Consider the following 25,643-nt stretch of genomic DNA (forward strand, 5'->3'; position numbering starts at 1 on the left):
TAAATGTTACTTACCACTACACCAGGAAGATTTATGTGACTACATTAAAACTTTATTCAACAAAATGCCATGAAGTAAAAAGTCACAAGATAGACTAGAAGATATTTGCAACATATAAAACTGACAAATGATTGATGTCTAGAATAAAGAACTCCTAAAAATTATTCAGAGAAAGAGAAATAATTCAATAGAAAGTTGGGCACAGGATATACAGGAACAGGTTCTTCACAGTAAAATAAAATGTCCATTAGAATGAAGGATTTAACGAATAATTGAGGAAAATAAAACACCATTCCACACTCATGTAATTCATAAAAATTCACATCTACTTTGAAGAGCAATTTGGCAATGTCTAGTAAGGCTAAATGTGTTTATTCTGATACACGTCTTAAGTAACTAATGCAGTGAGCCCAATACAGAAGAATGTTCCACTACAGTGTTGTAATACAGAAACTGGCAACAACTTCATGCCTTCAATTGGAGAACAGATAAATTACGGTAGTTCCCATAATTGAATACTGCTACATAGTACTAAGATTAATGAATGAGAGCTTCACATATAATATAGATTGAGTGAAAAAAGAAAAGCTGTAGAATGAGCCAGTATAAGGCTTAAAAACATATAAAACAGTACTAAAGAGTAGATGGTTTAGGTTATATACAGTGAAAGTACAACAACATATACAGGAATGATAAGCATTAAGTTTTGGATAATTGTGACCTCTGGAGGGGAGGAACGGCAATGTGATCTGGAAGTGGCATAATGTTAAGATTTGACAAAAGTAGGTGCTGAGAACTTTGATATTCAGTATGTAATTCACTATACTAGAAATAGTACAGCCACAACCAACACACACATACACCTATTTAAGCCCAGAATGCTGTTTCAATTAATACATTTTAGTGCCCATTGAGGGGCAGATGCCATACTAGGAATTTGGGGGTACAGGTATGAACAAGGCACAGTACCTGCCTTCAAGATACTATCACAGAAGCAGACTTGGGTCCTGATTAACTCTGTCACTAATGGCTAGGATCTGTTCTTTAATCAACAGGCCTGAGACCCTTCAAAGTTCAATGAATGTTTCTGAGGTTTCATACACCCACCACTGTCCTGCTTCCCTTATCTTTCCTTTACAGAATGAAGATAATCAGCAAACCACGACAATGATTACAGCATAAAACAAAGAAGACAACTTCCACACAAACGCAGAAATTACTTTTATTATGTTAAAATATTCCTTAATTAGCTAGCAATTATTTATGTGGAGGAGAGTCCGGAAAACAGGTTCATGACTGAATTATCCTTGTCCTTGATTATATTCATGAATTACAAATATCACACTATTCTCTGGAGTAGCTGTGAAGCTCTATGAGGCTGTGAGGTTACAGGCACTTCTCCCTGCCTGTTAAGCTGCTTCCATCGCATCACAACAGGATGGACATTATTTTTCTCTTTTGAATTAAATCTTTACAACAGTTCGAATGCTGTAAAAGGAACCAACATACTAAGTTTTAAATGATACCTTTAAGACCACTAAAATTGTTTTTCGACTTTCCATTGCCTCAAACTCTGTGTCATTATTACATTCTATGATATACAGTTAAAGAGAAAGCTTACCTCTTTCCAGAATGCATCAGTTCAAAGGCTTTGTTAATTTCATCAAAAGACAGATTGTGAGTCACAAATTCATCAACTTTTATCTTTTTGGACATATATTCAGACACCAACTTTGGGACACTTTCAACACTCTTCCATCCTAAAAGAAATCACACATTAATTTATTCAACAAATTCCTGCAATATGCTTGTTACTTAGTGGAGGACACAAACGCATTTAAAAGAATGAATTTTTTGATGAGCTAAAGGGTAATGAAAAATCCAAAATAGCATGGAAATGAAGAATTTGACAAACACCTTTCAGTTAAGAAGTAAATACTTGAAGATGGGCGAATAGGAACAGCTCCAGTCTACAGCTCCCAGCGTGAGTGATGCAGAAGACGGGTGATTTCTGCATTTCCAACAGAGGTACTGGGTTCATCTCACTGGGGCTTGTTGGACAGTGGGTGCAGCCCACGGAGTGTAAGCCAAAGCAGGGCAGGGCATCACTTCACCCGGGAAGCGCAAGTGTCGGGGAATTCCCTTTCCTAGCCAAAGGAAGCCGTGACAAATGGTACCTGGAAAATTGGGACACTCCCACCCTAATACTGCGCTTTACCAATGGTTTTAGCAAACAGCACACCAGGAGATTATATCCTGCGCCTGGCTCGGAGGGTCCCACGCCCACGGAGCCTCGCTCACTGCTAGCATAACAGTCTGAGATTGAGCTGCAAGGTGGCAACAAGGCTGGGGGAGGGGTGTCCACCATTGCTGAGGCTTGACTAGGTAAACAAAGCAGCCCAGGAAGCTCGAACTGGATGGAGCCCACTGCAGCTCAAGGAGGCCTGCCTGCATCTATAGACTCCACCTCTGGGGACAGGGCATAGCTGAACAAAAGGCAGTAGAAACTTCTGCAGACTTAAATGTCCCTGACAGCTTTGAAGAGAGTAGTAGTTCTCACAGCATGAGATCTGAGAACGGACAGACTGCCTCCTCAAGTGTGTCCCTGACCCCCGAGTAGCCTAACTGGGAGGCACCTCCCAGTAGGGGCCTACTGGCACGTCATATGGCCAGATGCCCCTCTGAGACGAAGCTTCCAGAGGAAGGATCAGGCAGCAACATTTGCCGTTCTGCATTATTTGCTGTTCTGCAGCCTCCACTGGTGATACCCAGGGAAACAGTGTCTGGAGTGGACCTCCAGCAAACTCCAACAGACCTGCAGCTGAGGGTCCTGACTCTTAGAAGGAAAACTAACAAAGAGAAAGGACAGCCACACCAAAACCACATCTGTACGTCACCATCATCAAAGACCAAAGGTAGATAAAACCACAAAAATGGGGAGAAACCAGAGCAGAAAAGCTGAAAATTCTAAAAATCAGAGTGCCTCTTATCCTCCAAAAGAACGCAGCTCTTCGCCAGCAACAGAACAAAGCTGGACGGAGAATGACTTTGATGAGCTGAGAGAAGGCTTCAGACGATCAGTAATAACAAACTTCTCTGAGCTAAAGGAGGATGTTCGAACCCACTGCCAAGAAGCTAAAAACCTTGAAAAAAGATTAGACGAATGGCTAACCAGAATAAACAGTGTACAGAAGACCTCGCCTGATGCAGCTGAAAACCATGGCATGAGAACTACATGACACATGCCCAAGCTTCAGTAGCCTATTTGATCAACTGGAAGAAAGGGTATCAATGACTGAAGATCAAATGAATGAAATGAAGCGAAAAGAGAAGTTTAGAGAAAAAAAAGAGTAAAAAGAAACGAACAAAGCCTCCAAGAAATATGGGACCATGTGAAAAGACCAAATCTATGTCTGATTGGTGTACCTGAAAGTGATGGGGAGAATGGAACCAAGTTGGAAAACACTCTGCAGGATATTATCCAGGAGAACTTCCCCAACCTAGCAAGGCAGGCCAACATTGAAATTCAGGAAATACAGAGAAAGCCACAAAAATACTCCTCGAGAGGAGCAACTCCAAGACACATAATCTTCAGATTCGCCAAAGTTGAAATGAAGGAAAAAATGCGAAGGGCAGCCAGAGAGAAAGGTTGGGCTACCCACAAAGGGAAGCCCAACAGACTAACAGTGGATCTCTCAGCAGAAACTCTATAAGCCAGAAGAGAGTGGAGGCCAATATTCAACATTCTTAAAGAATTTTCAACCCAGAATTTCATATCCAGCCATAAGCGAAGGAGAAATAAAATCCTTTACATACAAACAAATGCTGAGAGATTTTGTCACAACCAGGTCTGCCTTACAAGAGCTCTTGAAGGAAGCACTAAGGATGGAAAGGAACAACTGGTACCAGCCACTGCAACAACACGTCAAATTGTAAAGACCATTGATGAAACTGCATTAACTAATGAGCAAAATAACTAGCTAACATCATAATGACAGGATCAAATTCACACATAACAATTTTAACCTTAAATGTAAATAGGCTAAATGTACCAATTAAAAGACACAGACTTGCAAACTGAATAGAGTCAAGACCCATCAGTGTGCTATATTCAGGAGAACCATCTCACGTGCAGAGACACACATAGGCTCAAAATAAAGGGATGGAGGAAGATCTGCCAAGCAAATGGAAAGCCAAAAAAAGCAGGGGTTGCAATCCTAGTCTCTGATAAAACAGACTTTAAACCATCAAAGATCAAAAGAGACAAAGAAGGCCATTACATAATGGTAAAAGCATCAATTCAACAAGAAGAGCTAACTATCCTAAATATATATGCACCCAATAAGGAGCACCCAGATTCATAAAGCAAGTCCTTAGAGACCTACAAAGAGACTTAGACTCCCACACAATAATACTAGGAGTCTTTAACACCCTACTGTCAACATTAGACAGATCCACAAGTTAACAAGGATATCCAGGAATTGAACTCAGCTCTGCACCAAGTAGATCTAATAGTTATCTACAGAACTGTCCACCCAAAAGCAACAGATTATACATTTTTCTCAGCACCACATCACACTTATTCCAAAATTGACCACATAGTTGGAAGTAAAGCACTCCTCAGCAAACGTAAAAGAACAGAAATTATAACAGACTCTCTCAGAACACAGTTCAATCAAACTAGAACTCAGGATTAAGAAACTCACTCAAAACCGTCTAAACTACATGGAAACTGAACAACCTGCTCCTGAATGACTACTGGGTACATAACGAAATGAAGGCAGAAATAAAGATGTTCTTTGAAACCAATGAGAACAAAGATACAACATACCAGAATCTCTGGGACACATTTAAAGCAGTGTGTAGAGGGAAATTTATAGCACTAAATGCCCACAAGAGAAAGCAGGAAAGAGCTAAAATTGACACCCTAACATCACAATTAAAAGAACTAGAGAAGCAAGAGCAAACACATTCAAAAGCTAGCAGAAGGTAAGAAATAACTAAGATCAGAGCAGAACTGAAGGAGATAGAGACGCAAAAATCCCTTCAAAAAAAATCAATGAATCCAGGAGTTGGTTTTTTGAAAAGATCAACAAAATTGATAGACCACTAGCAAGACTAATAAAGAAGAAAAGAGAGAAAAATCAAATAGATGAATAAAAAATGATAAAGGGCATATCACCACCGACCCCACAGAAATACAAACTACCATCAGAGAATACTATAAACACCTCTACGCAAACAAACTAGAAAATCTAGAAGAAATGGATAAATTCCTGGAATGCACCCTCTGACGACTAAACCACGAAGAAGGTGAATCCCTGAATAGACCAAAAACGGGTTCTGAAATTGAGGCAATAATTAACAGCCTACCAATCAACCAAAAAAAGTCCAGGGCCAGACGGATTCACAGTCGAATTCTACCAGAGGTACAAAGAGGAGCCAGTACTATTCCTTCTGAAACTATTCCAATCAATAGAAAAAGAGGAAATCCTCCGTAACTCATTTTATGAGGCCAGCATCATCCTGATACCAAAGCCTGGCAGAGACACAACAAAAAGAGAATTTTAGACCAATATCGCTGATGAACACCAAGGCAACAATCCTCAATAAAATACTGGCAAACTGAATCCAGCAGCACATCAAAAAGCTTATCCACCATGATCAAGTTGGCTTCATCCCTGGGACACAAGGCTGGTTCAACATATGCAAATCAATAAACGTAATCCATCATATAAACAGAACCAAAGACAAAAACCACATGATTATCTCAATAGATGCAGAAAAGGCCTTCAATAAAATTCAACCGTGCTTCATGCTAAAAACTCTCACTAAACGAGGTATTGATGAGATGTATCTCAAAATAATAAGAGCTATTTATGACAAACCCATAGCCAATATCATACAGAATGGGCAAAAATTGGAAGCATTCCCTTTGAAAACTGGCACAAGGCAGGGATGCCCTCTCTCACCACTCCTATTCAACATAGTGTTGGAAGTTCTGGCCAGGGCAATCAGGCAGGAGAAAGAAATAAAGGGTATCCAATTAGGAAAACAGGAAGTCAAATTGTCCCTGTTTGCAGATGACATCACTGTATATTTAGAATACCCCATAGTGTCAGCCCTAAATCTCCTTAAGCTGATAAGCAACTTCAGCAAAGTCTCAGGATACAAAATCAATGTGCAAAAATCACAAGCATTCCTATACACCAGTAACAGACAGACAGCCAAATCATGAGTGAATTCCCATTCACAATTGCTACAAAGAGAATAAAATGCCTAGGAATACAACTTACAAGGGATGTGAAGGACCGCTTCAAGAACTACAAGTCACTGCTCAACAAAATAAAAGAGGACACAAATAAATGGAAGAACATTCTATGCTCACGGATAGGAAGACTCAAAATGGTGAAAATGGCCATACTGCCCAAGGTAAGTTACAGATTCAATGCCATCCCCATCAAGCTACCAATGACTTTCTTCACAGAATTGGAAAAAAAACTAAAGTTCATACGAAACCAAAAAAGAGCCCGCACTGCCAAGAAAATCCTAAGCAAAAAGAACAAAGCTGGAGGCGTCACACTACCTGACTTCAAACTATACTACAAGGCTACAGTAACCAAAACAGCATGGTACTGGTACCAAAACATATATAGACCAATGAAACAGAATAGAGCCCTCGGAAATAATACCACACATCTACAGCCATCTGATCTTTGACAAATCTGACAAAAAACAATAAATGGGGAAAGGATTCCCTATTTAATAAATGGTGCTGGGAAAACTGGCTAGTCACAAGTAGAAAGCTCAAACTGGATCCCTTCCTTACACTTTATACAAAAATTAATTCAAGAGGGATTAAAGACTTAAATGTTAGACCTAAAACCATAAAAACCCTAGAAGAAAACCTAGGCAATACCATTCAGGACATAGGCATGGGCAAGGACTTCATGACTGAAACACCAAAAGCAATGGCAACAAAAGCCAAAATTGACAAATGGGATCTAATTAAACTAAAGAGCTTCTGCACAGCAATAGAAACTACCATCAGAGTGAACAGGCAACCTACAGAATGGGAGAAAATTTTTACAATCTACCCATCTGACAAAGGGCTGATATCCAGAATCTACAAAGAACTTAAACAAATTTACAGGAAAAAAATAGACAACCCCATCAAAAAGTGGGCAAAGGATATGAACAGACACTTGTCAAAAGAAGACATTTATGCAACCAACAGATACACAAAAAAATGCTCATCATCACTGGCCATCAGATAAATGCAAATCAAAACCACAATGAGATACCATCTCACACCAGTTAGAATGTCGATCATTAAAAAGTCAGGAAACAACAGGTGCTAGAGAGGATGTGGAGAAATATGAACACTTTTACACTGTTGGTGGCACTGTAAACTAGTTCAACCATTGTGGAAGACAGTGTGGCGATTCCTCAAGGATCTAGAACTAGAAATACCATTTGACCCAGCAATTCCATTACTGGGTATATACCCAAAGGATTATAAATCATGCTGCTATGAAGACACATGCACACATATGCTTATTGTGGCAGGATTCACAATAGCAAAGACTTGGAACCAACCCAAATGTACATTAATGATAGAATGGATTTGAAAATGTGGCACATATACATCATGGAATACTATGCAGCCATACAAAAAGGTGAGCTCATGTCCTTTGTAGGGACATGGATGAAGCTGGAAACCATCATTCTGAGCAAACTATCGCCAAGGACAGAAAACCAAACACTGCATGTTCTCACTCATAGGTGGGAATTTAACAATGAGAACACTTGGACACAGGGTGGGGAACATCACACAACGGGGCCTGTCATGGGGTGGGGGAGGTGGCAGGGATAGCATTAGGGTATATACCTAATATAAATGACGAGTTAATGGGTGCAGCACACCAACATAGCACATGTATACATATGTAACAAATGTGTACCTTGTGCACATGTACCCTAGAACTTAAAGTATAATTCAAAAAAAACCAGTAAAACTATGGATATAAAAATAGCTATGGATATAAAAAAAAAAAGAAGTAAATACTTATGAGAATTTTCCTTTCTCTGTATTAAGATTTATTAAAACCTCATTAAGTTTTGGCCTATTGAGACTTTTAAAACTGCCCACGACAGAACTCTGGAAGTCTCAACAACAAGCTTATTTAGGTCCACATCAGCAAAGATTTCTATAATTATGATATTCAAATAAGAAAAAAAACTCATATAATACAGGACTTTGTTTCCTTGGTTTTAAATTTAACAATGAAATGGGATAGCATTTCAGAACAGAAAACTATGAAACTAAAAAATGAAACAGAACTCTTAGCTAAATGGTAAGATTTTAAAGAAAATTAGGTGCTTCAATTTCTCACTGTTTCTAAAGAAGCAACACAACAAGAAGCCTTCTACCTTCTAAGGATGCTTTCAACCATATTTCAACCTCTTGAGCCTTTTCCAAACCTCCTTCCTTATATTCTCCACTAATTATTCTTTCCCCACAAATTGTGGGGATTTTTTCTTTCTTTTTAAACCTGGTAACTGAGATGACCACAGCCACTCCTGTTCTCTAGACAAAAACTTCTATTATCTTTGGATCATATTTTAGCAATGCAAGGGGCCTCAATGATACAGTGAATTACCCAACCAGCATGTGCCAGAATGAGGCTTCAGTTAGAGGTTACTACCAAGACCCGCTGGATCAGCCAGGCTTGGAATGCCCTTTCAAATACAGCCATGGAAAAAATGATGCCCCCAAATAGCATACACAGCTTACAAAGTTTCTTCTATGATACTCTGCTGTGGCATATATCTAGAGCTTTGAAGAGGAGGGCAAATCAGATAGACATTTTCTAAGGCAAATTCTGTAATTATAAAGAAGGAAGACTTTGGCCAAACCCCTCATTTTAGCATACTCTCCAAATCTTTTCTTCTGGCCTTCAAAAAAGCTGGCATAATATGAGGCAGAGGACCTTAAAAGATAACCTGGTAAACACAGATCATTCAAAACACACGCGATGTGATTTTTTTTCTTTAGGAGGATGATGAAATACAAATATATATTTTGAAAGCCCTTTAAAAACTTTAGACTCATTCATTCACAATCGTTGGGAAATACAAACATGTTGTGACATCTTTTCTCTCCTCTGGCTGAGCAACCATGGAAAAGATAGAAAGTGTTTCCCTGCAACCCCAAACCACCAAGGACTTTTTAGGATCACAAGGGAAAAATGATCAGTCTAGCAGCTTTTTGATTTTATGATAAGGCTTCATCCAATGAAATATTTTCAGTTTGAGACTCAATATTGGTTACTGCTAAAATCATACATCACTGGATGTATTATCACATCCAGTGATCACTGTACTCCTGGAAAAATGAATAAAAATGTAACAAGCTACTTGAGTCCACAAGAAGAAACACACAATGGCTGATACTGTTTGCTTACTTTGCAATCAACTTCCTGCCCCTGTTATACCCATAACTACTTCCTCACTAACAGAATATTGATTTGTTTCTTTTACAGAATATGCACCAAGTGGCCCTATGTTTCAGGAGAAGGTGAATACCTCTCCAGTCCTAGGGGTAAACAGTGACTGAGTCTGAATCCCTTCTAATAAAACAGACTTGCATGCAACAACTTATAATGAGAAGGCAGATTCTTGTTAATATAAAAAAATTAGGCTGGAATTAAACATCTGCCAATGCAAATAACAAAAGAGAAAATGCAGTAATCTCATCCACTGAATTACCTCCAAAGGCAGTGCCTTTCCATGTGCGACCTGTTACCAGCTGGAATGGACGAGTGGCAATTTCTTCACCTGAAGCAGCTACTCCAACCACCACGCTAACGCCCCAGCCCTTGTGACACGCCTCAAGTGCTGCTCTCTGCAGGCACAGATAATGACCAAATCACAGAAGTCAGTGCATTTTCCTGAGAATAACTGCTTCCCAGAAACTTCTAGAGATGCCATTGTTTTTAAAGAAAATGGCAACAAAAGGCCAAACTTAACATTTAGTGAGCTCAATTTCATTGAACAATTTATATTTTCATTTACTTTTTTTTTTTTTTTTTTGAGATAGCCTCCCTCTGGCACCCAGGCTGGAGTGCAGTGGCATGATCTCGGCTCATGGCAACCTTTGCCTCCCAGGTTCAAGCGGTTCTCGTGCCTCAGCATCCCTAGTAGCTGGGATTACAGGCGTGCGCCACGACACCCAGCTAATTTTTATATTTCTAGTAGAGACGGGGTTTTGTCATGTTGTCCTGGCTGGTCTCGAACTCCTGGCCTCAAGTGATCCACCTGCCTTGGCCTCTCAAAGTGTTGGGATTACAGGCGTGAGCCACCACTCCCAGCCTGAACAATTTATTTTAACAAATTAACCTGGTTAAATATTAACATAAATTAATAAAGTGTTTATTTGCTTTCTATTTTAAAAAGTAAACTGTAGTTAAACTCTAAAGGATTTAATTTTAAAAAGCAGGCAGCAGAATTAATAGTAATACTTTTACTGAGTGTCTATGTAGGTTTAAGTAGGTATTGTTACTACAGGTTGGTTATCTTTTATCTGAGATGCTTGGGACCAGAGCATTTTGATTTTTGGATTTTTTTGGATTTGGAATATTTACATCGTATTTATTGGCTGAGCATTCCTAATCTGAAAAGCTCCAATGAACATTTCCTTTGAGCATCATGTTGGTGCTCAAAGTTTCAGATTTTGGAGCATTTTGGATTTTTGGATTAGGGATAGATGTTCAACCTGTACCTGCATTTTATAGATGAGGAAACTGAGGTTGAGAGAAGCTGTTTGTTTAGGGTCACTGAATTAGTAAGTGGATGTGTATTCGATTCCAAAGCCCATGCTCTGCACAACTGCTTTATTCTGTCTTTTCATTTCATGAGACATGCACTTAGCAGGCATTGAAAGGCAAAGACACATCTCATCCTTCCCTGAGCTGTTCTTGTATCATTTCCCACTGTAGTTCAAATAGATATTTTCACCTTCTTTCACTAGAATAATTCTTATCAAGAAACTTTCCTTTGCCAAAATAATTTTTAATCTAAAACTGCACTTCAAAGAAAGCAGTTCCATAAATTAAAAAGGAATGAAGCTCATACTCACCATGACCTTCACATTACCAATACATTCAAACGAATAGTCCACTCCTCCATCAGTCATCTCAATGAGCACTTCCTGGATGGGTTTACTAAAATCCTGAGGGTTAATACATTCAGTGGCTCCAAACTCTTTGGCCCTTGCAAATTTATCTTTATTGATGTCCACACCAATGATCCGGGATGCACCAGCCACTTTACAGCCCATGATAACTGCCAATCCAACTCCTCCCAAGCCAAAGACCGCACAAACAGAGCCAGGCTCCACCTAGGAGTAAAGACAGTTTATAAAGTACGCATTCTACCAGAGTCAAGAGAATCGCTGGGTTTCGTACAGATGGGCCAATTTCACTATTCTAGGACAGTTTCACTGAATTAAATTAGAAGGCAGAAGTAAAATCCCAAGTCAGTCTCTTACCTTGGCAGTGTTCACAGCAGCACCATAACCAGTAGAAATGCCACAACCTAGAAGGCAGACTTTATCCAAAGATGCTAAAGGATCTATTTTAGCAACAGAGATATCAGCCACAACTGTGTATTCAGAAAATGTGCTGGTTCCCATGTAATGCAAAATTGTCTTTCCTTTGCAAGTAAATCTGCTGGTACCATCTGGCATTAATCCTTTCCCTTGAGTGACTCTAAAGAAAATAAAAAATGAAAAAGGCAAGTTGGAATTAGGTTTCTAAAAACCCACAGGAAAAAGAAATCAGTTTTAAAAATAATGACAAGTAAATATTCAGAAAGTGTTGTAAACTAAAATTTTGAATGTATTTATTAGTAATTTAGCACCTTGCAGCAATGCCTTATAAACGAAATTTATAAGAGATTTATAATCTTATCCATCTTTTCCAATATTCACTAGCCTTCTAGATCATACTGTTAGAATATTGAACTCATTTTAAGAGGTACAACTTATGGATCAGTTGGAATTATTTTAAAATCCCATCATTAAAACGGTGGGCTGGGTGCAGTGGCTCACTCCTATAATCCCAGTACTTTGGGAAGTTGAGACAGGAGTACAACTTGAATCCTGGAGTTTGAGAGTAGCCTGGGCAACATAGCAACACCTTATCTCTACAAAAAATAAAATTAGCCAGGTGTAGTGGGGCACATGCTTGCAGGAGGTTCACTTCAGTCCAGGAGTTTGAGGCTGCAGTGAGCCGTGACTGTGCCACTACATTCCAGCCTGGGTGACAGAATGAGACCCTGTCTCAAAAATTTAAAAAATGAAAAAACCTCTGTGAGCAAATATAACTTCATAAAGGATAAAGCCAAAACCAGTATCTATGCAAGCAGAGATTACAAACCATTAACCAGATCAGCTGACGAAAACAGATGGCCAAACTGGCTAATTTGTATCTTTCAGGAAGCATTTTTCTGAAGTGTAACTAACAGTCCTCAATAATGCAAGTTAAATTACCTCTTCACTTTGTTTTACCTGTGACTTGGTTACACCAATAGGAAAGAAAACCCAAAAAGCGTACAAGGGCCACTGATGCAATAAATGGTAACAAAAATTACTTTTGCTATTCTAAACAGAGGTGATACAACATCCCGCTTAGGAGTACCCACCCTAACTTAGGAGTACCCACCCTAACGTCAGAGCACTTGGGTTTAAATCATGTGTCATCTGAGCAAGTTAATTAATCTTTATGCCTTCATTTTCTCACTAGAAAATGCTGAGAAACAGGTAACTTCCTTTACAGATCGCTATAAAAATCTAATGAGATATTATATGAGGCTTCAGCATTGTGTCTGGCACAGAATTGATATTTAGTAATTATGTTATTTTAAATAAAATAAACACTATAATTGCTTTGTTTTTTTTTGAGACAGCGCAGGCTGGAATGCATAGCTCACCACAGCCTTGAACACTGAGGCAGGAGGATCGCCTGAGCTCAAGTGATCCTCCTGCATCTGCGCACCAAGTAGCTGGTACTACAGGGGCATAGAGACGGGGTCTTGCTATGTTGCCCAGGCTGAACACTATAATTTGATGTATACTCTTAGCTAAACTCTTTGGAACATACATAGGAATAAATACACAGATGAGAAAATAGACTGCCTCTAGATTCAAGAGCAAATACATTTTCTTTGAGAGAAAAACAAATATGACCAGAAACAAAGAACAGGTAACAAAGCTCCATCAAAAATAATTTTTTTTTTGAGAAAGGGTTTTACTGTGTCGCCCAGGTTGGAATGCAGTGGCACATCACTGCTCACTGCAACCTCAACCTCCAGGGCTCGTGACCCTCCCACCACAGCCACTGAGCAGCTGGGACCACAGGCACGTGCTACCAAGTTCGGCTAATTTTTTTTTTTTTTTTTTTGAGACGGAGTCTCGCTCTGTCACCCAGGCTGGAGTGCTGTGGCCGGATCTCAGCTCACTGCAAGCTCCGCCTCCCGGGTTCACGCTATTCTCCTGCCTCAGCCTCCCGGGTAGCTGGGACTACAGGCGCCGCCACTTCGCCCGGTTAGTTTTTTGTAGTTTTTTTTTTCAGTAGAGACGGGGTTTCACCGTGTTAGCCAGGATGGTCTCGATCTCCTGACCTTGTGATCCGCCCGTCTCGGCCTCCCAAAGTGCTGGGATTACAGGCTTGAGCCACCGCGCCCGGCCAAGTTCGGCTAATTTTTAAAATTTTTTATAGAAAGGGGATTTCACCAAGGTGTGCACGTTGTTCTCTAACTGCTGGACTCAAGTGAACCATCTGCCTCAGCCTCCCAAAGGGTTGGGATTATAGGTGTGATCCACTGCACCTGACTAAAAATAACTACTATATCTTAATGAGAAAAATTTAAGTTTGGTTAGCCCTCCTTAATGTGAGAAGTATTCTAGAGGAGTTTCTTGAACAAACGGTGATATGGAATACATTTTATGCTTTGAAAGAATTTCTCAAAATGGTAACAATCACAAAGAACCCATCACCATTACTGTACTTCACGTGTTGCAAAATTTTTCAGACTGTGTTTAAAATTCCCTTTCAAAGCGATTATTATTATTATTATTTTTTTGGTTCTGGTTTTACTAAAGTAACAGGATGTGCATTATAAAATAAATGGAATTTTGTTTTCCAAAAATATAAACTAATTTTGTCAATGGCATTACAAACAAATGGATCTCCCATACAATGCTGGTACAAGTGTAAACTGGTACAAGTACACCAGAGAGCTGTAGATGCATATCCTATGACTCAGCAATTATAATCTCAAGAAAATGCTCAAAAGAAAGCAATGCTTATATCCATCAAAAGACATGTATAAATAAGAATGTTCCTAGCAGCATTAACTGTAACCACCCAAAACTGGAGTAACCTTAATGTCCATCAACAGGAGAACAGATCAATACTGGTATTCTGAATGGAGTAAGACAGAGCAACAAAAAAGAACTACTGACGTATATGCAACTTGATATATCTCACAGACATTATGAAAAAAAGAAACCTGACAAAAGAGCACGCACTGCATGACTCTATTTATACAAAGGTCACAGTGAAAGGAATCAGGACAGTGGTAACCTAGGAGGGAGGTAGGTTCTGACTTGGAAGGGACATGAGGGGCCTTGTCAGGTGCTGGCAGGGTTCTCTATCTTGATCTGGGTGATGTTCAAACCAACAGGTGTTTACATACATAATTATTCATTGAGCTGTACACTTAAGATCTATACACCTTAAGTGCTTTATAATATGCACGCTCTACCTGAATTTAAAAGAAAACGGAACACATACAAGGGGATCTTAAATTTCCTCAAAGAGGTAGTTCTTTCAGTGTTGTTACCTACTACAATAAAAACCACTACCTTTTCTGTGTCAAGGAGTTAGGTTATCTCCTGCGGTCTTCCTAATAGCCTTAGTGGGTAAGTTTTATTACTCTCACTTACTGGACAGTAAAATGGTTCATAAAAATGATTTTGTTTAATCTCACAAGCATGCTTTTCCTTACTACATAGTTTGGCAAATTTAGCCTACTGTTTTGTGAAGAGAATGGGTACCGAAAATTGTTTTATATCTTAATGGCTGGTGACACTGGACAAACCCCTTAGTTTCTCTCCCTTTTTTTCCTGTAAGAAAAGTCAGTATATTTATGGTTTGCTTTATAAAAGTTACTATAATACAATGTTATATAGTATTGAATTCACAAAAATATGAACAAATTTTTATAGCAAAACACACTCACAATGAAAACACTGCTTCAAAGCAAGTTACATCCAGATGACAGTGTCTGTACAAACATCCCTAAAACTGAATGGTTCTTTTCTTTGCAACGGGAGGGAGGGAGAGAAAAGAAAAAAAGATAGCAGATACCCTCAACTCTTCAAAAGCAGAGATTTGTTCAATGAAAAATAAAGGAGTTGAAAGAAAAATGAGCCAACAAATTTCCAGATTATGACAAACCATTCCGGGGCAGGGTTGGGGGGGTGGCACGGTAGGGGATCCTGGGGAGAGGGAGGGCCCAGTTGCCTTTGTGAAGACCAGCCAAGGTTAACATGCGGCACCATAGCTGGCAAGGTGAGGCCAGGGTGAGGCATAAGGTGGAGTCACTCCCCTGGTCTCTTCACATCCCCACTACTTCTTTCTTTCATGGGGCGGAGAGGAAACAGAATGCAGACACCCCTTGGGGGCTGTACAAGTTACTTAAATCAGCCACCTCTATAAGCTACACATTTCCTCATGTGAAAAATAAATGTTTCTTCAGTTGCACAATTAGGCAGAAAACTGCAAATAGCAGAGAAGATTGCTGCTGTGCCCAGGTACCCTCTCTGTGTCAAAACTTCTTAATTTCTGAGTCTTCTCTCATCTGTGAAAACGGGGATAGTAGTGAAGTTGCTATAAAAATGGTATGAAACCACTGATATACAATGCACTATATAAACTGCCACATAACTATTTATTCTTATCATTGTTAATATGACCTTGTGGAACAGGAATTAAAAGAAATTAAAGAATGTGTAAGCAAAAACTCAGTTATATGTAAGAAAACCCAATTTCCCCTGAGGAAGAGAAAGAGCTGGAGTCCTTTAAAATTAACTGCCTGTTTTTCTATGGCTAGTGAGACTTATCTCTCTCTCCCTTTCCCAGGCATTGTGAAGACTGTTTCTCTAGCTGTGCAGCTGCAAGGTCACAGACAAATAATCTCAAGTCGCAAAACATGTTGTTCCTTGAAAAGTAAGAAATGATGTAATGCATGTCTCAATTGAATAACTGTCTTTGTTTCTCGCTTCTGTAATATGCTCCCCCATGCAGAGATCTCTCCCCGCCCCACGAAATGCTTAAAAGGTATCTTGACTCTTTGTTTGGGGCTCAGTCCTTTGGATGTTAATCCAACTGGGTTGGCGCACCTAAATAATTAAGTAATTCCTCCTCACCCCCTCAGTCTCTCTGATTCCTTAATTATCCTGCAGCACTTGTGTTTTAAGAAGAATATAAAAAGATACTAACCTTATCTTCTGGCAAAGGTTAGTTTTAGGATTTAGACAAAATTTGCATTCTCCACACTGTGGGATGTAAAGTGGGATGACAGTGTCACCTGGAAACAAATGCAAAGACATCCTGAACAGGTAGTATCTATTTCTAAATGAAAACATCAGCCTTTGCAAATTCCTGTCAACTGATGTGGCTTTGCAAAGTTAACAACTTCAAATCTTAGAACTTTACCTAGGTAACATCATTCAGATACTGTCTGACCATGCAAAAAGTATGTTTCAATATTTTTATTTAAATGAAACTCTTTAAACAATAACTGAAGAACAATGAAGTTATACACTTCAAAATCCTACTTCATTGATGCATCTCTAAAAATTCTTCCAAAATTGGTTTCGGAAATGTACTTAAAAAGTTTCACACAAACAGTAGTCTGCAAAATCAGAGAGAAAAAAATATCCAAATATTTGTGCTTCCCAGATGAGGAATAAACTCTTTTGACAATCTACTTAGATGATACCTGTTAATATGTAGTGGGTAGTTTTATCAGAAAAACAATTTCCCCATAGGAATAAGCCAAAATCATCAAACAAGTGGTTCAAATATCTCCTTACCCGCCTTCAGTTTAGTAACTCCCTCGCCAACACTTTCCACAATTCCAGCACCTTCATGTCCCAAGATCACTGGAAAACAACCCTCAGGATCAGCTCCACTCAGGGTATAGGCGTCGGTGTGGCAAACTGCAGTGGCAATGATCTATTAGGACATTAAAACAATGAATGCTTAAGTGTGTGTGCATGCAATTCAGAGGTACAGATACAAGAAAAGTCATTTTATTATAATACTGTATTTCACTGACTCTAACACACATTTCTTTCATATTTTAACCTCTCTAAATTCAGCATGTGCTTATAATCCATGGCATCTTAACAATTAGAATTGGCAGCAATTTTTTAGTGGTACTTAAAAGCAATGGTGCATTTATATGCAATGAAATAGGGAACATCCAGTCCCCGTTTCAGTGCATGTTAGCAAGAGAAGGTGAACAAGGTCATTTTATGGGCACCATGCCTTCAAGCATGGAGAGAAACATCACCTGTGTGCAAAACAGGTGGACTCCATCTCACTGCTAGTTTTCTCATGACAGTTGGGAAATATTATTTTTAAAGAGGTAATGACTACTTCAGAAATATGCCAGTCTGGTTGAGTCTGGGCCAAAATTCAGAACTTTGAGAGGAACCAACTCCCTTTTTACAAACCAGACACAAGTTCTATTTAAATGAGCCTGTTATCTCTCTCTCTCTGGCTTTCAAGTAACTTATTATTATTATTATTATTATTTGAGACAGAGTCTTGCTCTGTCACCCAGGCTGAGTGCAGTGGCATGATCTTGGCTCACTGCAACCTCCGCCTCCTGGGTTCAAGTGATTGTCCTGCCTCAGCCTCCCGAGGAGCTGGGATTGCAGGCATGTACCACCAGGCCCGGCTAATTTTTTGTATTTTTAGTAGAGATGGGGTTTCACCATGCTGGCCAGGCTGGTCTTGAACTCCTGACCTCGTGATCTGCCTGCCTTGGCTTCCCAAAGTGCTGGCATTATAGGCGTGAGCCACCATGCCCGGCTGTAACTTATCTTTTAAAGCCACCAAAAGCACAGAAAGGCAAAATCTTGGAGTAGTTCTATTTATGTGTCTCTGCTCCTGGCTTATATATCCACTTACAATGTAACAATCTTTGCTACCTGTCTGCAGTTTTGCAGGGAAGATGACTGTACTCATTGTGTCCATACTGCTCAATGAGCACAATGAATACCCACTGAGCTGTATGGGCCCTTAATATATCCAGGACAAACATCTTCTTCAGTAGCAAAATCACAATCAGCTTAATTTCTGAATTTGAAGGAAAAAAAGCACTATTATTAAAAGATTTCAAATTCCTGGGTATGGGTTGGAAAGGACCTTAAGATGTTATTTGGGCCAGCTTCGGTGGCTCACACCTGTAATCCCAGCACTTTGGGAGGCCGAGGTGTGTGGATCACTTGAGGTCAGGAGTTGGAGATCAGCCTGACCAACAGGATGAAACTCCGTCTCTACTAACAATACAAAAATTAGCCAGGCATGGTGGCGCATGTCTGTAATCTGAGCTACTAGGGAGGCTGAGGCAGGAGAATTGCTTGAACCTGGGAGGCAAGGGTTGCAGTGAGCCGAGATCGCACCACTGCACTCCAGCCTGGGCAACAGAGTGAAACTCTGTCTTAAAAAAAGAAAAAAAAGAAAAAAAGAAAAAAGATGTTATTTGGTCCTGGTCTGCTCCACCTGGTATGTAGGATCTTTGGGGACATGAGCCAGTATGTGTGGTGTGTGTTCAAAGTGAGATGGTGGGGGAAGTATATTCCAAGTCACAGCTCTTTTTTGCTGTGACTCTTCCTAGAATGTTAATGATCACTACTCTAAAGCACTAATTTTATATCAAAACAAGTGGAGAGTAGTAGAATGCTAAACACATGAAGTTTTCTACATGCCAAGGTTTCAAAGATCTCTCCAGCTGGCTGCCTTGTACAATATGCCTCTCTCCAGGGGTAACATCATTTCTCTGCCACCAGAGGTTGAGAAGCACTAGAATAATGAATTCCCTGAACCCTACCCTTGTCCGCCAGGGTGGGTGCATTTTAAAGCTCTCTAAGCAAGCTGACTTCACTTGCTTGTTGCTCTATTCAATCAGGAGCCTCTTCTCAAATCTTGTTTAGTCGCTGTAGCAAAACTGAAGACCATTTCTGTCAGAGGCATTTTAACCAGAGCGACTCCATCTTGAATAGGCACTGGGTAAAATAAGGCTGAGACCTACTGGGCTGCATTCCCTGGATGCTAGGCATTCTTAATCACAGAATAAAATAGGAGGTTGGCACAAGATACACGTCAGAAAGACCCTGCTGATAAGACAGGCTGGGGTAGAGAAGCCAGCAAAAACCCATTAAAACCAAGACGGCAATGAAAGTGACCTCTGGTCATCCTCAAGGCTCATTATAGGCTAATTATAGTGCATCTGATACCAAAAAGGAGTCTCACCAGTGCCATGAGTTTACAAATGCCACGGCAATGTCATGAAGTTACCCTACATGGTCTAAAAGGGGGAGGAATCCTTAGTTCTGGGAATTGCCCACCCCTTTCTTGGAAAACTCATGAATAACCCTTTGTTTAGCATATAATCAAGAAATAACTATAAGTATACTCAGGTGAACAGCCCATATTGCTGCTCTGTCTATGGAGTAGCTATTCTTTTATTTCTTTGCTTCTCTAATACACTTGCTTTCACTTTACTCTGTGAACTCACTCCAAATTCTTTCTTGCTTGAGGTACAAGAACCCACTCTGGATGTCAGAATAAGGAACGCTTTCTGGTAACATTTCTTCTTTTGTTTCTAACATGTCAGCATATATTTAAAGTTATGTAATCAGCAGAAAAATGAGTATCCTACAGAGTTACCTTAAACCCCAACTGCAGAAGATAAATTGCAATAATCCAGTGACCCATGGGGATAGCTGTTCAGCCCAAGATCAAAGCTAAAAAAGATGGAGAAGCATGCTGCAAAGGTGAGGGATAAGAGAAGGATGTTATGATTGTAAGGCTGGATGACTTTCAATACCTTTTCTTTGACACTGTCCTTTGGGATTTATCCTCTGCAGATCTCAGATCTACTCATCTATCCAGAGACCTCCTTGTGTCTTTTTTTTTTTTTTTTTTTTTTTCCAGTGCCTTAAATATATCATTACCTTGATTCGAACTTCATGAGCCTTTGGGGGTGCCACCTCTATCTCCTCTATGGAGAGAGGCTTTCCAGCCTCCCAAGCAACTGCAGCCTTGCACTTGATAACCTGAAGTGGGGAAAAAAGGGGGGTAAGCTGTTTATCCTCCTAAACAAATAACTACTTAATAGCCAATTTAGATACAGATTAATGCTAACCTTAAAAAGTATATCACAGATTCACAAAGAAACATATGTTTTCCAAGTGATGTTTTTAGATTTCATACAAATAGTAGACATCAAAAATGATTTAATTGAGATGATTACCTGGTCAGATAGAAAAGCATCTTTTGGTTAAAAAGTTGTACTCATCAAATATTTAATGGCCCTCTACAATGCATAGCAAGAGCAGGTTAAGAACACAAGTTCCGAGACAATCTGATTCAGCAGGTCTGGCATGGTGTCCAAGAAATCTGCATGCTTAACATGTGCGGGAAGAAATTCTTTTGATCAGGCTGTTCTGAATACCACTGGTTTGGTGCAAAACTGCAGGGTGGGAAGGAGGATTAGGAGTGTAACAATGAGGAGCTATATCCCTTGTAACCGCACGGGCCAATACAGCAGCCACTTGCACTTAGAAAATGACCACAGGCCGGGCGTGGTGGCTCACGCCTGTAATCTCAGCACTGTGGGAGGCTGAGGCAGGCAGATCACGAGGTCAGGAGTTCAAGACCAACCTGGCCAGCATGGTGAAACCTCGTCTCTACAAAAATACAAAAATTAGCTGGGCATGGTGGTGCACATCTGTGTGGTCCTAGCTACTCAGGAGGCTGAGGCAGGAGAACGGCTTGAACCCGGGAGGTGGAGACTGCAGTGAGCCGAGATTGTCCCACTGCACTCCAGCCTGGGCAACAGAGCAGGACGTCATCTCAAACAAAACAAAACAAAAAACAAACAAAAAAAAGAAAACAGAGATATGCTATAAATATAGCTGGACTTTGAACACTTAGTTCAAAGAAAAGTAAAAATATCTCATTAACAGTATTTTAAAAAATACTGCTTACATGTTGAAATGGTATTTTGATTATGTTAAGTAACATTATTTATGTTATTATAAATAAACTATTAAAACTTCACTTTTTCCTTTTTAATGTGGCTACTGAAAAATTTTAAATTACACAAGTGACTAATATATCTATAGCAAACAGAGCTGCTTTAGAGATTATAGTCAGTATACCCTCCACAACCAGAGAACCACATGTAATGAGAAAGGTCCTGATTAGTTTATGTTACACTTGAGAAATGCGTTGACAGACTAAAGGTTGTAAACCACTGGGTTCACAGGAGACAGATTTTAAAGTTAATAATTACAAAGAGTGTGATTTAAAGAGACAGGCACAAAGTAATACAGAAAGCAAAAAAAGTAGATTAAGAGCGTAACTTTGCTTGGTTTGGGAGAGCTTCACTTCCAACCGGGATACTGAAGGATGAGGAAAAAGTAATTATAAATGGTGATAAAACACCTATATATAGGGTGATTGTGAGGACTAAGTAAGAATGAATATGAAGTCCCTGGCCGGGCGCCGTGGCTCAAGTTGCCTGTAATCCCAGTACTTTGGGAGGCCGAAGTGGGCGGATCATGAGGTCAGTAGATTGAGACCATCCTGGCTAGGTGAAACCCAGTCTCTACTAAAAATACAAAAAATTAGCCGGGCGAGGTGGCAGGTGCCTGTAGTCCCAGCTACTGGGGAGGCTGAGCCTAGATTGCACCACTGCACTCCAGCCTGGGCGACAGAGCTAAAAAAAAAAAAAAAATCCTGGCCTACACGGTGAAACCCGGTCTCTACTAAAAAAAATACAAAAAACTAGCCGGGCGAGATGGCGGGCGCCGGTACTCCCAGCTACTCGGGAGGCTGAGGCAGGAGAATGGCATAAACCCGGGAGGCGGAGCTTGCAGTGAGCCGAGATTGCGCCACTGCACTCCAGCCTGGGCGACAGAGCGAGACTCCGTCTCAAAAAAAAAAAAAAAAGAATGAATATGAATATGAAGTCCCTAACACAATTCTTGGCGCAGCATAGCTTTGCAAAATAAGTTAGTAGTTATTGGCAGCAATAGAACAAACGGTTGAGGAAAAGGAGAGGTGAACCGGATAGAGATAAAAAGAATGGCCTCTGTAGGCCGGGCGCGGTGGCTCACACCTGTAATCCCAACACTTTGGGAGGCTGAGATGGGCGGATCACCTGAAGTCAGGAGTTCGAGACCAGCCTGGCCAACACGACGAAACCCTGTCTCTACCAAAAATATAAAACTTAGCTGGGCATTGTGGCGGGCGCCTGTAATCCCAGCTACTGGGGAGGCTGAGACAGGAGAATTGCTTGAACTCGGGAGGCGGAGTTTGCAGTGAGCCAAGATCGAGCCACTGCACTCCAGCCTGGGCAACAAAAGAGTGAAACTCCATCTGAACTGGGAAAAAAAAAAAAAAAAAAAAAAAGAATGGCCTCTGTAAATTGGTGAGGCTGGAAATGATCCTTTTTTAAAAGTAAATTGCAGATATTAAATCTTAATAGTACAAAGAATCAGACACTGCATTAGAATCTGTTTCACTTCAATGTGCCATAAATTTCAACTCCACAAGTCAGATTCAGAATACTAACAATTAAGTTATGCAACCTAAAAATCCAGAGAGACAAGAATACTAAATTTGATGGCCTGCTCCCCTTTAAAAAATGTCTTACAGGAGCCTAACCTTTCCTTTTTACTGACAATTCTAAGCAAAACAAAGTCCCACTCTAAATCCGCGGGAAATGGCACTACTTCAACATTTGAACTATAGTAACAATTACAATCTTTCACATTCTGTGAACAAAGACACTCAGCAATAAGGAAAAGCAACTACCAGTTTAAGTCTGAAAGACTGGTTAGAGTTTATTTCTTTCAAACTCCAGTATGTTAAGGCCATATGTCTTACTAGCAAATGTCCAAATTTGCAAAGCATTAAAATAATCAGCAACTTTAGACTATTTATGTTATTCGTAATTTCTGCCTTTCGTTACTGTCTAATGTGTATTTTATGAACTTGTCATCGAGGAGCAATCTCAGTCCGCCATCACAACCGACCTCAAACCACAGTTTTGGTAAGATGCCCCCATCTCGCGGAGGTGTTTGTTATGTGAGGACTAGAGGGAATATAAATCTCTTGGTGTTCAAGCGCAGAAAATGTTTCTGAAAGGGACGTAGGGGTCTTTCCAAAATACACTCCTTGGAGGCACAATAATTAAGGCGTAGGCTCAACTATGAAACACAAGCAACCTAGGAGTTAGGAGCACGGGCCCTGGCTGCAGCTCTGCCAAGTATGCAAGCTGCAAGAATGACCCAGAGCGAGTTACTTAACTTCGTGTAAGAAGCAATGCGTGGCCGCTCCTAAGCCATTTCCACTGGGATACCGTCCTGACCAGCCCCTGCCCCCCACTCTCCGGCTCTCCCACCCCCACCCCGTTCCGGCTGTCCCAGAAGCAGCAAAGAAAGCTGCTGCCCAACTGAAGAGCCGAGACAAAGCTTCCTTCTCTTTCTGCCCCGCTGAGCCGCTCGCCGGGGCCCAGTTTCAGAACCAGGAGCCAGATCCCGTCCTGGGCCGAACCTCGCGCGCCCCGCCGAGGACAGCAGCCCGGTCCCATGCCATGCAGTCCCTCCCTCGTACTCAGGGCCCTCCGCTCAGCGGGCGCTACCTGGTTCGCCATGTCCACGGGTTTTGGTCAGCGCGGGGTGCAGATATTCCGGGTGGGCCTCGCGGCGACGGCGGCGTGGGCGTGGCGAGCGCCTAGCGAGGGGGCGCAGCGTGGGGGCGGGCTTGCAATGGCGTCAACCGGAAGGGCGGTGGTCGAGCTGTGGGCGTGCAGCTAGGTTGTGGATTCCCGGGTGCACTTGCTGGCGAGGCTGCGCGGCGCCGGTTTCGTGGCTAAAATCTGACAGACTTATTGCAGAACTCGTTTCTTTGTCCGGAAAGGGCTCCCCTGTGTAACTTTACAGCAGTTATCGTAGATGAGGCTTGCAAATTACAGATGTGGACGGTGCCGGAACGGGAATTTCATTGATAGCGCCTGAGAACCAGTAAGAGATCTGCAACAGCTTTGTGCTCCACTGGCAAATGCTTCCTCCTCTAATACGCGTTATGTGTGCTTGCAGACACAAGGAGTAAGATACAGCCCCTCAAGGGACTCGCCATAGGGAGAGGACACAGAGCTGTGGGAATAAAGGGGCCACAAAGGAGGAGAGAGGCGTTTGCTGAAAACTTCCCAAGCTCCCATTCCAGCAGTTCCTGAAGGGTAGGTAGGATTTTGGGGAGACAGTAGAACATGGGCAGAGTTGGAAGAAGGAGATGAGGGGAACAAAACGTCTCCTGATCCTGGACAGTTTGATGTGTTAAGAGTGGGCCAGAGTGTAGAGAGAGAGAATGGAGTATTTGCCGGTTTACTCTTTGTTTGTTTGAGACAGTCTCGCTCTGTCGCCCAGGCGGGAGTGCAGTGGTGCGAACTCGGGTCACTGCAACCTCCGCCTCCTAGGTTCAAGCGATTCACGTGCCTCAGCCACCTGAGTAGCTGGGATTACAGGCACATGCCACCACGCTGGCTCAATTTTGTATTTTTAGTAGAAATGGGGAGTGGGGGCGGGGGGGTGGTCTCACCATGTTGGCCAGGCTGATCTCGAACTTCTGACCTCAAGTGATTCGCCCACCTCAGCCTCCCAAAGTGCTAGTATTACAGGCATGAGCCACTGCACCTGGCCTGCCGGTTTACTCTTAAACTCTGTTGTAAACGCTGGATTTTGTTAAAATAGCTCTGTCAGACACACTGCTCTTCTCTGTTTTTCAGTCTTTTTCATGGCTCTTTTCCTGGGTACATATGGTAAGATTATGTCCAAAGTCTTTCCGTCCCTTCACTCCACTGTCTCACACACACTATGGCTTTTAACTTCTATTTATGGAAAGATGACTACCAGATTATTATCTCCAACCAGGATGGCTCCCCTAAACTCCAGACTTGGACTGGATTTCTGTCTCCATGAGGATATCTCACAATCGAATGCAACTCCTAAAACTCATATTAATATTTTCTCCTTAAAGGGACTCTTCCGTCTGTGTGTTGACACTCTTCACGTACTTGCCCCAGCCAGAAACATGAGAGTCACAATTTCTCCCTCTCCCTCAGTCCCTGCATTCAGTTTGTCACCAAACCCTAAATATCTCTCTGGTCTTGTGTCCCTCTCTCCCCACTGTTGCTGCATTAGTTCAGGCTTTCATAATTTCTTAAAGGATTACTGAAAGATCCTCCCATCTGATTTCTTTGATGCCAGGCCC

General features: G+C 41.1%; 1 protein-coding gene and 1 pseudogene across 4 annotated transcripts in view; one reads left to right on the forward strand and one right to left on the reverse strand.

The window, feature by feature from the left end:
• Positions 1–341: 341 nt before the first annotated feature.
• Positions 342–24,169, reverse strand: ADH5 (alcohol dehydrogenase 5 (class III), chi polypeptide). Its single transcript, XM_010365528.2, has 9 exons — positions 24,016–24,169; positions 20,318–20,419; positions 17,165–17,306; positions 16,569–16,656; positions 11,552–11,771; positions 11,141–11,401; positions 9,772–9,907; positions 1,622–1,760; positions 342–1,488 (listed from the first exon to the last, which is right to left on the reverse strand). Exons 1-9 carry the CDS (start codon positions 24,025–24,027, stop codon positions 1,464–1,466), a joined length of 1,125 nt encoding a protein of 374 aa, XP_010363830.1. The 5' UTR covers positions 24,028–24,169; the 3' UTR covers positions 342–1,463.
• LOC104664093 overlaps positions 24,168–25,643 on the forward strand; it is a 29,821-nt pseudogene continuing 28,345 nt past the window's right edge. The window contains exons 1-2 of one of the 3 annotated variants that reach the window (XR_748204.2): positions 24,189–24,397; positions 24,473–24,612. The product of XR_748204.2 is annotated as an rRNA-processing protein FCF1 homolog pseudogene, transcript variant X1 (transcript). Of the gene's footprint in view, positions 24,613–25,643 lie in introns of all 3 variants that reach the window. The other 2 variants (XR_004052670.1, XR_004052671.1) reach the window with 2 other exon arrangements.

Source organism: Rhinopithecus roxellana, chromosome 2, assembly GCF_007565055.1.
Source record: "Rhinopithecus roxellana isolate Shanxi Qingling chromosome 2, ASM756505v1, whole genome shotgun sequence".
Classification (NCBI taxonomy): domain Eukaryota; kingdom Metazoa; phylum Chordata; class Mammalia; order Primates; family Cercopithecidae; genus Rhinopithecus; species Rhinopithecus roxellana.

Bases quoted from the DNA above. Each gene is read 5' to 3' on its own strand.
- ADH5 (XM_010365528.2), bottom strand. The intron at 17,307-20,317 runs GTAATGATATAT...ATGTCCTAATAG, and splicing joins CTCATGAAGTTCGAATCAAG to ATCATTGCCACTGCAGTTTG. The intron at 16,657-17,164 runs GTAAGGAGATAT...ATTTGTTTCCAG, and splicing joins AGTTACTAAACTGAAGGCGG to GTGACACTGTCATCCCACTT.